Here is a 16,520-nt window from a genome sequence, read left to right on the forward strand (position 1 = left end):
TGTCTCTAACAGAAACTCGATGTATTAGTGCACCTAAATCACAACTGACCAAATCTACAGTTTACACTGGACAGCAATTATTCTATCATGGCCCATAGACTGCTTTCACTAAAAATATATTAATAAATCAGAAGTTAGACCTCTAACTGAAAAATGTTCCATCAATACACAGTAAATAGCAGCTGGTCAAAATCTGCAGTTTACACAGAAGTGTAAATGTCATGGCCCATGAATTGGCCACACTGAAATGTATACAAAATATTGCTGTTGGATGCAAGAGGCAATGTAAGTACCAGAACAGCAAGACTCAAAATTTATACGAGTTCCCCAGGCATAAGCATCTGCAAAATTACAGAGGACAACATTAACTGAACAAACACAGAGATGAAACCAGAAAGTGTTAGATGTCTCCCAATCGAAAAAAGTACTTCTCTAGACACACTGAGTCATGCTGTTAGAAGAATTATGATATCCGACAATCCAATCCATCTTCCTTCAGTCCATTGTGTGATGTACTAATCACACAGCCCCTCCAAACACCAACTCTCCAAGACATTTCAGAACTCCAATACCATGTGCTCATCACATCATCGGCCCCACTCATTGTCGACAAATCACTTAGACCAAGGAGCTCTCATTATTGTCTACTGGTAGACAACCTCCTTTCTGCATCCTGCACATGCCTCTAAATTCACTCCAGTTGGGCACTCACTGCCCTCCTGTGGCGCTAGGGACTCCTTCGACCCTGCGGGAACCAAAGAGTACCCGTGAGCTGTTGATATGGACTGATGCCAAGAAAATAGAACACACCCCTCTCTCTTACTGTGACACTCTTGTGAACCATCACTGTCCCTCCTCTCTTTTGCTCTCAATACTATTGTCTTCATCCATCTCTTTTTCTCTTTCACTGCCAATGAAACTCACTGACCATCACTGTCTCCTCTCTTTCCCTCCCACTGGCACTATCGTATCCCTCTTCCACCACTACTGTCTCACTGCTACTCTGTTTCAGCACAAAAAAACCACAAATATGTTCATGTGCCAAAATTTTTTGTTAGGAAGCCAGAATGAGGATTGAGGCAGCTGGTTCCCCACTTTCCTGTCTGTTTCCTAAAGAGGAACATATCCACCTTTTTTGTGTTCTGACGGGAGCATTTTTCTGCGTATTCCCTTGTTTCCTCTCCTACAAGAGGGTGTGCTGCTTACTCTTATCTACACTGAGATGACAAAAGTCATAGAATAGTGATGTGTACATATACAGATGGTGGTAGGATCATGTATACAAGGTATAAGTGTCAGTGCATTGGTGGAGCGGTCATTTGTACTCAGGTGACTCATGTGAAAAGGTTTTTGATGTGATTATGGCTGCAGAATTGACATTATCAGACTTTGAATGTGAAAAGGTAGTTGATGCTCGACACATGGGACATTCCATTTTGGACATTAGTCGTAGATCTACAGTGTAAACAGTGTGAAGCGAATACCAAATTTCAGGCTCTACCTGGACCCTAGATGACTGAAAAACAGTGGCTTGGTCAGATGAAACCAGATATTAGTTCATAAAGAGCTGATTGTAGCATTCCAGTGTGGTGCAGATCCCACGAAGCCATGGATCCAGGTTGTCAACAAGACACTGTGTAAGTTGGTGGTTCCATAATGCTGTTGGCTGTCCTCTGGTCCAAGTGAACTGATCATTGACTGGAAATGGTTATGTTCGAACGCTTGGAGACCATGTGCAGCCATTCATGGACTTCATGTTCCCAAACAATTGATGGAATTTTATGGATGACAATGGGCCATGCCACCAGGCCACAGTTGTTTGTGGTTGGTCTGAAGAACATTCTGGACAGTTTGAGCAAATTATTGGTTATATAGGTCACACGATACCAGTCCCACCAAACATTTGTGGGACATAATCAAGAGGCCAGTTCTTGCACAAAATCCTGCACTGGCAAAGCGTATCAATTATGAACAGCAATAGAGGCAGCAATATTTACGCAGAGGACTTCCAGTGATGAGTCCATGCTATGTCAAGTTACTGCACTACACGGGACAGGAGATGGTACGACATGGTGTTGAGAGGTATCCCATGACCTCTGTCACCTCAGTGTAAAAAGAATGCTATATGTTAGTAGTTTTCTGACAGTTTATGTATGTAATTCAACACATTTATATAGTTGGACTCATATAAACAACAAATGAGCACACATAATGTAAGGTTAACACAAAATCGTATGCTCCAAATTTTTTCTGGATACTTTACTCATCAATCGCAATTCTTCAAAAGTGCCCAGTTTGTGATTTGTATCTTAAAGGAGTAAAAATCTTACTAGAAGTATTTTACTGAATTTGCAGTCTTTGCATTTTTGCATAATTTTTAGCAGTCACTTTTAGCAATCATTTTAAGTTCCTTCCAGGCATGTTAAGACCAATTTTATCCTATTTTTGTCACTGCAGTACCACATTAAAAATACAAATTTTCTTTTATGGGCATGATGTCCCAAGTTTATGCAAATGTACATACACACCTCAGATGTTTAGAAGCATTTCTCAAGTGATAAATCCCCCACCCAGAAGCATTTCTGGGAATGCAGACTAGACAGTCTTTTCATTCAAATGATACCGTTTGTTTTGTCCAAATATAAATTGAGTCTTACATTAAATTAAGAAAAATTAAAACCACCACCTGAGGAATAAAAATAAAATGTTTTAAAGTGATATTACATATGTACAATGTAAAGTGACCATACTGCAGAATAGATGCTTGTTCTCGTTAAAAGCAAGTGCGAGACTCTCATCCAGTGCAAGTTCAATTTACAATAATTCATATAAAAATGCATAACATTCTTGGCTACACTTACAGTATACAAAAAATGTGGGCTTTGATTTGCAAGAGAATTTTGCATGACAAAATAATTTTTCTACACGAGTTAAAACTACATTTATGTCTCAGACTAGATATTATGAGCATGTTTTATGTGCATAAGTAGGGTAACCTTGAACCTCACCTGGATCTCTGTAACAGATAGTGATATCGAAAAAAGTTCAGAATTTCTCTGAGATCATCTTAAGAAAATATGGTAAAAATTTCAAAAATTTGTCATAAATAGAAATTATACTACTTGTATGCAAAATCACGGTTGTGTAAGTTTGCCTTGAAATTATAAGATGCCAAAGGCCCTGAACCGCACCTAAAACAAAAGAACCAACCCAATTTACCTATGCTGAAGGAAGTTCTGTAATGTTTAAATTTTGACTCTGTACTAGAGGATAGCTACGATATGCCCAGTCTTCCAATAAATAAACAAATGATCGCTAGCCAAAGTTCTAACCAAACCACTTGAGCCTTTATACCTATGATCAATAGAACCTTAGATATGTCCCCCTTGAAAAATTCAATTTTTGTGCACAGCTTTCTGGAATATATTGGTACTGTGCACTGTTGTGCATGGACTGATTTATTTGACATGTCGTCTTTGAAATTTTTCGGCATATCAATGTTTACCATTTTGTTACACAAGGTCCTAGAACAACCAGTGTTTATGCTCTGTGGAGTCTGTGCAAACAATTTGAAGGAAGATTTTCCAAAAACATGTCATAATCATCAGAATTTTCTATTGCAGCATATAGGCGTGTTTTATACCATTCTGAATTCTCTGTTAGAGATCATGTACAGCTCTGCTTTCTTAATAAATTGCTTGATTTCATGTACTGAATATGCGATAAAAAGAACTAAAGTCAAATGTATCCTTGCATTTGGGATTTTCAGTACTTTGATGTGCCAAATCCTCCAAAATAAACAAAAAATATACCTATTCAGTAAAGCAGATAAAAATTCACTTGACGCTGTCCTGAGACACAAACTTTACTCCCTCCAAATTAACAATTTAAGTGTAGACCAGATGTGGCTTGAATGCAAAGAAATCGTATCAACAGCTATTGAAATATTTAAATCAAATAAATTAATAAACAACAGAACTGATTCCCCATGGTATACAAAATGTCAGACTACTGTTGCAGAAACAAGAAAGCATGCCAAATTTAAATGAATGCAAAATCACCAAGATTGGCAATCTTTTACAGAAGCTCAAAATTTAGCACAGACTTCAGTGTGAGATGCTTACAGTAGTTTCAGAACCAAAACTTTGTCTCAAAACCTGGCAGACAATCCAGAGAGATTCTGGTTGTATGTAAAGTATGCTAGTGGCAAGACAATCAATGCCTTCACTGCACGATAGCAATAGAAATATTATCTATGACAGTACTGCTAAAGCAGAGTTGCTAAACATACCCTTCCAAAATTACTTCATCAAAGAAGATGAAGTAAATGTTCCAGAATTAGATTCGAGAACAGCTGCCAGTATGAGTAACTTAGAAGTAGATACCCTAGGAGCAGTGAAGCAACTTAACTCACTTAATAAAAGCAAGTTTTCTGGTCCAGACTGTATACCAATTACGTTCCTTTCAGAGTATGCTGATGCAATAGCTCCGTAATTAACAATCATACACAACCGCTTGCTCAACGAAAGATTTGCACCCTATGACTGGTAAGCTGCATGGGTCACACCAGTATTCAAGAAAGGCAATAGGAGTAATCCACTAAATTACAGGCACATGTCATTAATGTCGATATGCAGTAGGATTTTGAAATATACATGGTATTTGAACTTTTGAATTATCCCAAAGAGAACTGGCTATTGACGCAGTCAACATGGAATTAGAAAACAGCATTTTTGTGAAACCCAACTAGTTGTTATACTCCCACAAAGTGTTGAGTGCTACTGACAAGGGATTTAAATTGATTCCATATTTCTAGATTTACAGAAGGCTTTTGACATAGTTTCTCACAAGCGACTTGTAATAAAATTGCATCCTTTCGGAATATCGTCTGTTGTGGAAAATCCAGGATGGAATGTAACAAAGTCTAAAGGCTGTGAATTCAAGTACCTAGGAATTACAATTATGAACAATTTAAATTGGAAAGAACAGATTGAAAATATTATGAGGAAGGTGAATCAAAGACTGTGATTTATTGGCGGAACATTTATTAGATGGAACAGAGCTACTAAAGAGTGTGGCTACACTATGCCTCTCCTTCCTGATTTGGAGTGCTGCTGCACAGTGTGGGATCCTTTCCAGGTAGGATTAATGGAGTACATCAAGAAAGTTCAGAGAAGAGCAGCACATGTCGTATTATTGAGAAATAGGGGGAGAGATTCACAAACGTGATACAGGATTTGGGGTGGACATCATTTTTTTTAAAAAAAAGGCATTTACTGTTGTAGTGGAACCTTCTTACATAATTTCAATCACCAAATTTCTCCTCTGAATGCGAAAATATTTTTTTGAAAACAACATACATAGGGAAAAATGATGATCATAAAATAAGGGAAATCAGAGCTCACACGGGAAGATAAAGGTGTTCTGTACGCTGTTTGAGAGTGGAATAATAGAGAATTACTGTAAAGGAAGTTCGATGAACTGTCTGCCAGGCAAATAAAAGTGATTTGCAGAATATTGATGTAGGCGTGGCTGTAAATGTAGACGTGGCTGTAAATGTAGATTTTCTTATGTGCTTATCCACTGTTCCAACATATTTAAGATATCAAACAGAGTTTTTGATTGAACAATAGTGCACAGAGGGCACAATTTTATTGTTTGCTTAATCCTTTAAGTTTTTTGTCAACTGAGACAATAAAGCAAGTATGATTTTGTAAATTGACCGGTCTACATTACATAATAGCATTGAAAAGCTCTTCAAAATATGAGTACAGTAATATAACATTCAGATATTTTTCCATAAATTTTTAATGCCAAAATTCACAAGAAAGCTAGTAAAATAGAAATGCAAGGTGGCCATAATGGGCTATTTCAGTGTAAACACCATCAAGTGGGGCTCTCGTGCTGGGTTCCTTTGTATCTAGCTTTTTGATTGTATCCTTGTTTCCAACAGTTTTTCCCATGTGTACATATGATATGCTGATAAGCCAAAACATTATGAACACTGCTTACTGTGATGTTGGATGCAGTCTGGTGGCATTGTGGGCACATGACGTAGTAACAAAAATATGTAAGTGAAGCAGATCACCTTAGCAAAGATATGGGCTGCAAATGGGGAAATACGTTGAGATAAGTGACTATGAGAAAGGGCAGCTTATTATTATGCAGAGTCTGTTGGAATGAGTATCTCGGAAACGGTGAAGCTACTGTTTTGTGTGTCTAAGGAAAGAGGTAGGAGGTCAGTGAAGCTACCACTGTGTGCTGAATGACTGGACGCCCACAACTCTTCACAGGATGTGAGGTTAGGAGGCTTGTAGGATCTGTAAAGTAGGATAGATCATGATCTGTGGTATCACTGCTGAAAGAGCACAGTGCTGTGCATGCCCAAGTGTTTCGGAACACACTGTACATAATAAATTCTTGAACAGAGAGCTATGCAGCAGACCACCCGTATGTTTGCACGTGTTAACCGATCATCATCATCATCATCAGTGAAGATTGCAATGACCTTAGAACAATGGAAATGTATTGGCTCTTCAAGTGAGTGGCATTTCTGCTGCACTAGGTCAGTGGTCATCTCCACAAACACTATCATTGAGGTGAACGGTGGCTTGAAGTATGCAGCACACCATGAGCCCAAGCTAGTGTGGGCAGTATTGTGCTATGGGAGACATTTTTCTTTGCATGGGACGTGTGGTAGTATCGGAAAACACTCTGACAACTGTGAACCACCTGCATCGTTTGATTCTTGGTGTCTTCCCTGATAGCGATGTCATCTTTCTGTAGTAAAATTGTCCATTTCTTGGAGCAAGAACCATGCTACAATGGTTTGAAGAGCATTATAGTGAACTCATGTTGATGCATCAGTGTCCAGATTCACGTGATGTAAATCCTGTGAAACCCATCTGGCCCAATGTCACCGCATACACAAATCAGCGATCCATTATTTGCATAAATTACATGACCTATGCATAGACATCTAATGCTACATACCTCCACAAACTGTCCAGCAAACTGTTGGATCCCTGATACGCAGAATCAGTTATGTATTTCGTTCCAAAAGACTGACCAATATACTATTAAGCAGGTAGTCATAATGTTTTGGCGCCTCAGTGTAGTTTTCCTAAGTGACTTCTGATACACAGATAGTAGCATATTGTTCCATTTACAGAAATCATAGTTGACATTGTAAGGCCAACAAGAAATACATTGTATATTACAAGTGGAGGTCTCCAGGAGTGGGGTCAACTTCTGGAAATAATCTAGATAGTATTGTATGTTAGGACCCCAGGTATCACACTATGCAGACATTCACCATGGTGGGCTCTCATTTATGAGTAATCAGGGATAAAAAAATTTTGTGGACCATTAGAGCTCAGAAAATAATACTAATTTTTGAAATGACTCTGTAGTGTAGCGGTTAAGTTATGTAGCTGGTATGCTGAAGTATATGGGTTCAAATCCCATTGGGTGCTACCTGTTTTGTAAAAAAAATCTTTAATGAAATGATGATGATTGTTTTCATTCATTTAATTTAAATATATGTTCTCATCTCTGCTTCACACCTCGACAATGGCTTTACTTTTTCTGTTACTTATATTTTACCTAGGATTGCCTAACATCGTTTTAATTTTCAATCCAGTCTTACTGCTGTTCCTATGTTAAAGTTTCATGATCATCCTTCTCCTCCTCCTCCCACATCTTACCATATTGTCTCCCCGCGACTCATGTCACTCACTCCTGTTATGTCTTTCACTTCTCATCTTACTGTTCTTGTTACCTCTTATCAACAAATTTATAGCCTCCTCAAGAGAGAGGCTGACATGTTGACTATTTAGTTATAGTAATGTACCTTCTTTTGTGTGTATTAAATGTCAGAAACATTTTTTGTCATGGCAAATTCCACAAAATTTGCTTGTTATTAATACTGTCTATCCTCATAGTACATAGGATTTTATTATGGCTGTGTATGTCTATATTATTCATGTTTTATTTATTTTCAGGGACAACTATACTCTCCAGATCAATCCATTTTCAGGTTTATGCAATGAAGAACATTTGAATTATTTTAGATTTATTGGCCGAATTGCAGGAATGGCTGTGTATCATGGTAAATTGCTTGATGGTAAGTCATTAAAAACAAATGAAATTCATTCATTAATAAAAAAAATGCAAAACTGTGTGTTTTTATTCATTGTGCCTATAATTTTAGTGACAAAATAAGCTAGTGTACCATGAGAATGTAAATAAATGTTGTCAAAGAAAATCAACTTTGAAATGTAGGAAGGTTTTGATCATACAGTTCTTTATTAAGCATTACACATTTTAAAATTTCATCATTTCAAAAATTCATCATCAGGCTGAAGCTGTGGAATAAAGTGTACAAGGAAATTATGAATAAAAAATATGTACATAATAACATAAGTATGCATCTTCGTGATCCATATACAGAAATTTTAATTAATGTTGTATTTACATTTAAATCAAATTTCAGTAATTAATTAAGCAGAGGAAGCACATAGACTGAACATAATACAAATTTCCACTCATATATGTGTATTTGATAGTGCTATTGCCTATATGGGAACCAACAAAGAAGTAAACGAAGGCCAATAGGTGCCACTAGCATGAAACATAGAAATGAAGTCGAAGAGTAACTTTACAAACAACTATACATTGTGATGAACAACTATACATTGTGATGAACAACTATACATTGTGATGAACAACTATACATTGTGATGAACAACTATACATTGTGATGAACAACATATCAGATCATCATGGACAATTTGACAGATACAGTTATGCTATTTTTATGGAGGAGAAACTTGTGTTGACTGCATGAAATGTGTGTCATAGGTAGCATTGAATGTTTAGAGATCGTTGTTGGTCAATAATCAAAACACAAGACATATTTGCAACCATTTACTGGTGTGATACAATATTGACATAAAACTAACGTAGAAGAGAAATGAAATATAAGTTGTAAAAGAACACTGGATAAAAATGTTACGTAAGTATCACCAAGTGTAGTTTTATTACAAACATATAATGGATGATATGCAATAGAACCATTTAGGTAAGCACAGATGAGTGGCAACAAACTGAAATAAAATAGAAGCTAATGTTACAATTTTCTTATCAGTTTGATATTAAAAAGCATGAAGGAGTAATATCTGAAAGTATAACTGCATAGCTTGTTGAATGAGGACAACAAAAAATCTTAGCCTATTGTGGTTAAGGATGTAGAGATAGGATCATTAGCTGACAAAAACTGATGACCAGGCAACAGTAATGCTGAAATAGTGGTCATACTAGTTCAGAATTAATGGATTCCATTCGGACATGTAATTATATGAAACTCAATGCAAAACTATACAACAGTTTGGAAATGCAAAACTATATCTAACAAAAAGAAGCCCTTTGAAATGATAATGAAACGCAAATGTTCAGCTTTCATAAGGTTAACCACAATGTAATTGATTGATTTCTTTATTAATCCATGTAACAATTTACATTTTGTGGATTTCGTCAGCAAAATCATATACAATACAATATACCTACAATTTATACACATAAAATTAATATTTACACACATTTTTAAGGTATCTTACATTAGTTTTATATTCTTATGTAATTTTCTTATTGTTGTTGTTGTTGTTGTTGTTGTCTTCAGTCCTGAGACTGGTTTGATGCAGCTCTCCATGCTACTCTATCCTGTGCAAGCTTCTACATCCTTCTGACTGCTTAGTGTATTCATCTCTTGCTCTCCCTCTTCGATTTTTACCCTCCACACTGCCCTCCAATACTAAGCTGGTGATCCCTCGATGTCTCAGAACATGTCCTACCAATCGATCCCTTCTTCTAGTCAAGTTGTGCCACAATCTCCTCTTCTCCCCAATTCTATTTAATACCTCCTCATTAGTTATGTGATCTACCCATCTAATCTTCAGCATTCTTCTGTAGCACCACATTTCGAATGCTTCTATTCTCTTCTTGTCCAAACTATTTATTATTCATGTTTCTCTTCCATACATGGCTACACTCCATACAAATACTTTCAAAAACAACTTACTGGCATTTAAATCTATACTAAATGTTAAGAAACTTCCTGGCAGATTAAAACTGTGTGCCCGACCGAGACTCGAACTCGGGACCTTTGCCTTTCGCGGGCAAGTGCTCTACCATCTGAGCTACCGAAGCACGACTCACGCCCGGTACTCACAGCTTTACTTCTGCCAGTATCTCGTCTCCTACCTTCCAAACTTTACTAAATGTTAACAAATTTTTCTTCTTCAGAAACGCTTTCCTTGCCATTGCCAGTCTACATTTTATATCCTCTCTACTTCGACCATCATCAGTTATTTTACTCCCCAAATAGCAAAACTCCTTTACTACTTTGTGTCTCATTTCCTAATCTGATTCCCTCAGCGTCACCCGATTTAATTCGACTACATTCCATTACCCTCATTTTGTTTTTGTTGATGTTCATCTTATACCCACCTTTCAAGACACTGTTCAACTGCTCTTCCAAGTCCTTTGCTGTCTCCGACAGAATTACAATGTCATTGGCGAATGTCAAAGTTTTTATTTCTTCTCCATGGATTTTAATACCTACTCCGAACTTTTCTTTTGTTTCCTTTACTGTTTGCTCAATATACAGATTGAATAACATTGGGGATAGGCTACAACCCTGTCTCACTCCCTTCCCAACCACGCTTCACTTTCATACCCCTCAACTCTTACAACTGCCATCTTGCCATCTGATTTCTGTACAAATTGTAAAGAGCCTTTCGCTCCCTGTATTTTACCCCTGCCACCTTCAGAATTTGAAAGAGAGTATTCCAATCAACATTGTCAAAAGCTTTCTCTAAGTCTACAAATGCTAGGAACGTAGGTTTGCCTTTCCTTAATATTTCTTCTAAAATAATTTGTAGGGTCAGTATTGCCTCACGTGTTCCAACATTTCTACGGAATCTAAACTGATCTCCCCTGAGGTCGGCTTCTGTCAGTTTTTCCATTCATCTGTACAGAATTCGCGTTAGTATTTTGCAGCTGTGACTTATTAAACTGATTGTTCGGTAATTTTCACATCTGTCAACACCTGCTTTCTTTGGGATTGGAATTATTATATTCTTCTTGAAGTCTGAGGGTATTTTGCATGTCTCATACATCTTGCTGACCAGATGGTAGAGTTTTGTCAGGACTGGCTCTCCCAAGGATGTCAGTAGTTCTAATGGAATGTTGTCTACTTCGGGGGGCCTTATTTCGACTCAGGTCTTTCAGTGCTCTGTCAAACTCTTCGCACAGTATATCATCTCCCATTTCATCTTCATCTACATCCTCTTCCATTTCCATAATATTTTCTTCAAGTACATCGCCCTTGTATAGACCTTCTATATAATCCTTCCATCTTTCTGCTTTCCCTTCTTTGCTTAGAACTGGGTTTCCATCAAAGCTCTTGATATTCATGCAAATGGTTCTCTTTTCTCCAAAGGTCTCTAATTTTTCTGTAGGCGGTATCTATCTTACCCTAGTGAGATAAGCATCTACACCCTTACATTTGTCCTCTAGCCATCCCTGCTTAGCCATTTGGCAATTTCTGTTGATCTCATTTTTGAGACATTTGTATTACTTTCTGCCTGCTTCATTTACTGTGTTTTTATATTTTCTCCTTTCATCAATTAAATTCAATATTTCTTCTGTTATCCAAGAATTTCTACTAGCCCTCATCTTTTTACCTACTTGATCCTCTGCTGCCTTCACTATTTCATCCCTAAAAGCTACCCATTCTTCTTCTACTGTATTTCTTTCCCCCATTCCTGTCAATTGTTCCCTTATGCTCTCCCTGAAACCCTGCACAACCTCTGGTTCTTTCAGTTTATCCAGGTCCCATCTCCTTAAATTCCCACCTTTTTTCAATTTCTTCAGTTTTAATCTACAGTTCATAACCAATTGATTGTGGTCAGAGTCCACATCTGCCCCTGGAAATGTCTTAAAATTTAAAACCTGGTTCCTAAATCTCTGTCTTACCATTATATGATCTATCTGACATCTTCTAGTATCTCCAGGGTTCTTCCATGTATACACCTTTCTTTCATGATTCTTGAACCAAGTGTTAGCTATGATTAAGTTATGCTCTGCGCAAAATTCTACCAGGTGGCTTCCTCTTTCATTTCTTAGCCCCAATCCATATTCACCTACTATGTTTCCTTCTCTCCCTTTTCCTGCTCTGTAATTCCAGTCAGCCATGACTATTAAATTTTCGTCTCCCTTCACTACCTGAATAATTTCTTTTATCTCATCATACATTTCATCAATTTCTTCGTCATCTGCAGAGCTAGTTGGCTTATAAACTTGTACTACTGTAGTAGGCATGGGCTCTGTGTCTATCTTGGCCACAATAATGCATTCACTATGCTGTTTATAGTAGCTTACACGCACACCTATTTTTTTATTCATTATTAAACCTACTCCTGCATTATCTCTATTTGATTTTGCATTTATAATCCTGTATTCACCTGACCAAAAGTCTTGTTCCTCCTGCCACCGAACTTCACTAATTCGCACTATATCTAACTTCAACCTATCCATTTCCATTTTTAAATTTTCTAACCTACCTGCCCGATTAAGGGATCTGACATTTTCTTATAGTACTGTACAATTCTGGATTTCATATTATAATTATTTCCTCATGTATTACAATGCAGGCTACTTTGATTACACTATGTGTTTTAATTGAGATAGTCCGTTACTGCATAATAACTTTTATTTAATAAAAAAATTTTTAGTTTTGTTTTGAACTGTCCAATTGTGTCAATATCTTTTATATTTTGGGGTAATTTATTATATAATTTAACGGCATTGTACAACAAGCTCTGCTGAGTTTTAACTTTATTTTTCCTCTCTAGGTGCAGATTGTATTGGTTTCATAATACTTTGAAAAATGTATTCACAGGTGACAGTTAGGATTTCCAGCTTTTGGAAATGTTAAAGGCAGTGAGTCCTACTGCCACTCTTGGTTATTATACGAATTGCTCTTTTCTGTAATTTGAAAACTATTTCAATATTTTTACACTTGACTCCCCAAAATATTATTCCATAGGTAATAACAGAGTGGATATAAGAAAAATATACAGATCTGACACATGCAGTATCACACACTGCAGTCAGAATTCTAAGAGCATAGCATGCTGTAGCGATTCTGTTACTAAGTATTTTAATATGTTCCTCCCACTTTAACTGACTGTCAACGTGCATACCAAGAAATGTTGTGTAGTCTACACATCTATAGTTTCATCGTTTAACTTAAAGTTGTTATAGTGTGGTTTTTTGCACGTACACTGTTCAGTGTTTGTTTAGCTTTTTCTTTCAGTGCATCTGGTGATTTGTCACTGATTAAAACATTTGAGTCATCTGCAAACAATATTGTTTGTCCATGCTTGATGCTCTGTGGGAAGTCATTTATGTAAATGAGGAATAGTATTGGGCCAAGGACACTACCCTGTGGGACACCTATATTTACATAATTTGGTTCTGAAATATACTTTACAATATAGTTTCAGCAACTTGAAATATGTGAGATTTCAGTTATCTGTCTTCTATTTTTTAGATATGACGAACCACTTTTTCCCAAGTCCCCTTATTCCCAGTTCATCTAACTTATTTAACAATATGTTGTAGTTTACTGTATCAGACACTTTAGTTAGATCAAGAAATATACCTGTTTTGTAGTTCCTTTTATCTAATGCTTCAAGAAAGTGTTTTGTGAGGTGTGCTGTTGCTGATTCTGTGCTTTTCCCTGATCGAAATCCAAACTGGTCAACAGCAGTCAGTTGTATGTATTTAAATAATTCATAAGCCTATCTTTCATAATAGTTTCTAATATTTTTGAAAAGCCTGAGAGTAGAGAAATTGGCCTATAATTTTCAATTTTTCTTGCATCACCTTTTTTGAAGAGAGGTAGTAATTTAGCATACTTTAAATAGTCTGGAAAGTAGCCCTGCTTGAAAGATTGATTTATAATATCAACTAAAGGTGGAAGTAGGCTCTTGATACAGCCCTTAATTATAAAAATGGGGACTTCATCCAGACCAGCTGAGTTTTTGTTTTTCAGTTTGCTGACTGCTTTGTAGACTACTTCTTGTGTTGTAGGGAATAACACCATTGAGTGTGATACGCCATCATTTGGCTTTTTGACCTGAGGGGCTGTTAGAACATTTTCCTGTAATTTTATTCCTATGCTACTAAAATAACACTGGTCAACACTCATTTTCTTGCCAAGGATATTTGAGTGGCTTTAGGATGGGTTAGTGGTGCTGAGGACGAATATAGCAACCATTTATGCAGTTTGGCTCTAGTTTTTGAGATAATGCATGATTTAGTCAAAAAATTAGAAAAAATTGCTAATACTGAACTCGAGCGCTACAAACTACAATGAAAAAAGAAAATAATCTTTATAAATAGCTTCTATGAAAACCTGACAGGCATTTGTCCACGTATAAAACATAATTGAAAAGTTTCTCTATAAGTATATCATTTTCCGTCCATGACGAACTGCTTCCTGCACGCTTTCCTTTTATAGGTCTCTTCAGAACAGTCACGTTGCAGATTCCAGCAATAATCTGCCATCATATGCCTGTCCCATCTTCCTTTATATCTTTCCTCTATTCCTTTCATATCTTGATGGAACCGCTCTCCTTGTTCCTCACTGAAATCACCTAGATTACGAGGAAATCGATCCAAGTGGCTGTGAAGGAAGTGCAGTTTTATGCTCATGTTAGCTCCTAAGTTTTGAAAGTTAGTGAGCATGTTTTTGACCAGTTCCTCATAATTGGGAGCTTTATGATTGCCCAAAAAACATTTTACAACAGCGACAAAACTGTTCCAGGCCGATGCTTCAGTGACAGTCACGACACTTGTAAAATTGGTATCGTTGATGAGCCTGCGAATTTGAGGACCATCAAATATTCCTGCCTTAAGTTTTTCACTACTGAGTCCAGGGAACGTATTGCGGATGTATGTGAAGCAATTACCATTTCTGTCTAAAGCTTTGGTGAATTGCTTCATTAGTCCTAACTTAATATGTAATGGTGGAAGAACAATCTTGTCCCTACTAACCAGAGGTTCATTAATGATGTTTGCTTCACCAACAGCCATATGTTCCCTTGGAGGCCATGTTTTCTGCTTCCAATGTTCGTGCTTTGCCCTACTATCCCACATGCAGATAAAACATGGGTGCTTTGTGTATCCACTTTGTTGTCCAAGCAAGAAGTTCACCATTTTCAAATCAACACAAATCAACCACTGGTGCTGCATATACTGAATTTTCTGCAGAACCATCTTGATGTTAGCATATGCTTCACAAAGTTTTGTTGAGTGGGCAATTGGAATAGATGCGTAACGATTGCCATTGTGTAGGAGAACACATTTTAAACTTCTAGTGGAACTGTCTATGAAGAGACGCCAGTCCTCTGGTCTATATTCCGGCAGCCCCAATTCAAGTAAAAGTCCAGGTATATTGCTGCAATACACTATAACCTCTTCTTGGTTGAAGTATGGAATAAGGTTTTCTTCTCTCGTCCGGTAAGCTGTTATTTTAACACTTGGATGAAGACAGTTCTTTTCCTTAAGCCTGGATGCTAAGAGTTCTGATGCTTGCTTTGAAAGATTGAGTTCTCGTATCAAGTCACTGAGCTCCTTCTGGTCGAACTGCTGGGGTTGTGTCTCACGTCCTTCGTATTCCGAACCACTACTTGTACATTCCTCGCCATGCACATCGTCATCTGATGATGTTAGCGTGGGTAATGTTGTGAAGGTTGGTACAGGAACATCGTTGCTGTGCACCACCGGTCTTCTTGCTGACTCCAAATCGGAATATTCCCACTTTCGTTTTTTGAACCTATTAAAACCTTTCACATTAACAATGCAAAAATAGCAATCATCTGTATGGTTCTTCTGCTCTCGCCATACCATAGGCACTCCGAAGTTTAAGCTTTTCCTTTTTCGTTTTGTCCACTGCTGTAAGCACTCCACACAGTATTTACAAACTTTATAGGGTGCCCACGCCTTGTCTTGATCTCCAAGTTTAATTTCGAAATATGCCAGATACACTTCCTTCACAAAAGGAGTGATATTCTTCCTGTTCTTTTGAAGAATGTATTCACCACAAATGTAGCAGAACTCATCTGGATGGTCACGCAAAGACGGCGTGAAGAACTCACGTTTTCCTAAAACAAAATTGCACAAATACTACATATTATGCAGAACTTTCTTGTATTTGCATGTCAATCACATCCAACAAACATCATTAATTGTTTTGTGTGAAATGAATACTCACCTCTTATTTGCTACGTCACGATGAAAAGGTTCTATCTCCTTGAAGCTGCACTGCACATGTGTGTGACTTTCGACCATCGCCATTTTTCTTGTTTACACTGAACGCTACCTATCGGCTGTTGCGGGGATTACCTCGGCCAACAAATGAATGTCGAGTACCGCCGAATTCAAATCTGCAC

The 16,520-nt window shown here is 37.3% G+C and overlaps 1 protein-coding gene across 6 annotated transcripts in view; it reads left to right on the top strand.

The window, feature by feature from the left end:
* Positions 1-16,520, top strand: part of LOC124797844 (E3 ubiquitin-protein ligase Nedd-4) — a 198,714-nt gene that overhangs the window by 146,268 nt on the left and 35,926 nt on the right. For all 6 annotated transcript variants that reach the window (XM_047260892.1, XM_047260888.1, XM_047260893.1 and 3 more), the window contains exon 14: positions 8,004-8,125. In XM_047260892.1, coding sequence (XP_047116848.1) covers positions 8,004-8,125 — 122 coding nt within the window. The remainder of the gene's footprint in view (positions 1-8,003; positions 8,126-16,520) is intronic.

This window comes from Schistocerca piceifrons, chromosome 5, assembly GCF_021461385.2.
Source record: "Schistocerca piceifrons isolate TAMUIC-IGC-003096 chromosome 5, iqSchPice1.1, whole genome shotgun sequence".
Taxonomy (NCBI): Eukaryota; Metazoa; Arthropoda; class Insecta; order Orthoptera; family Acrididae; genus Schistocerca; species Schistocerca piceifrons.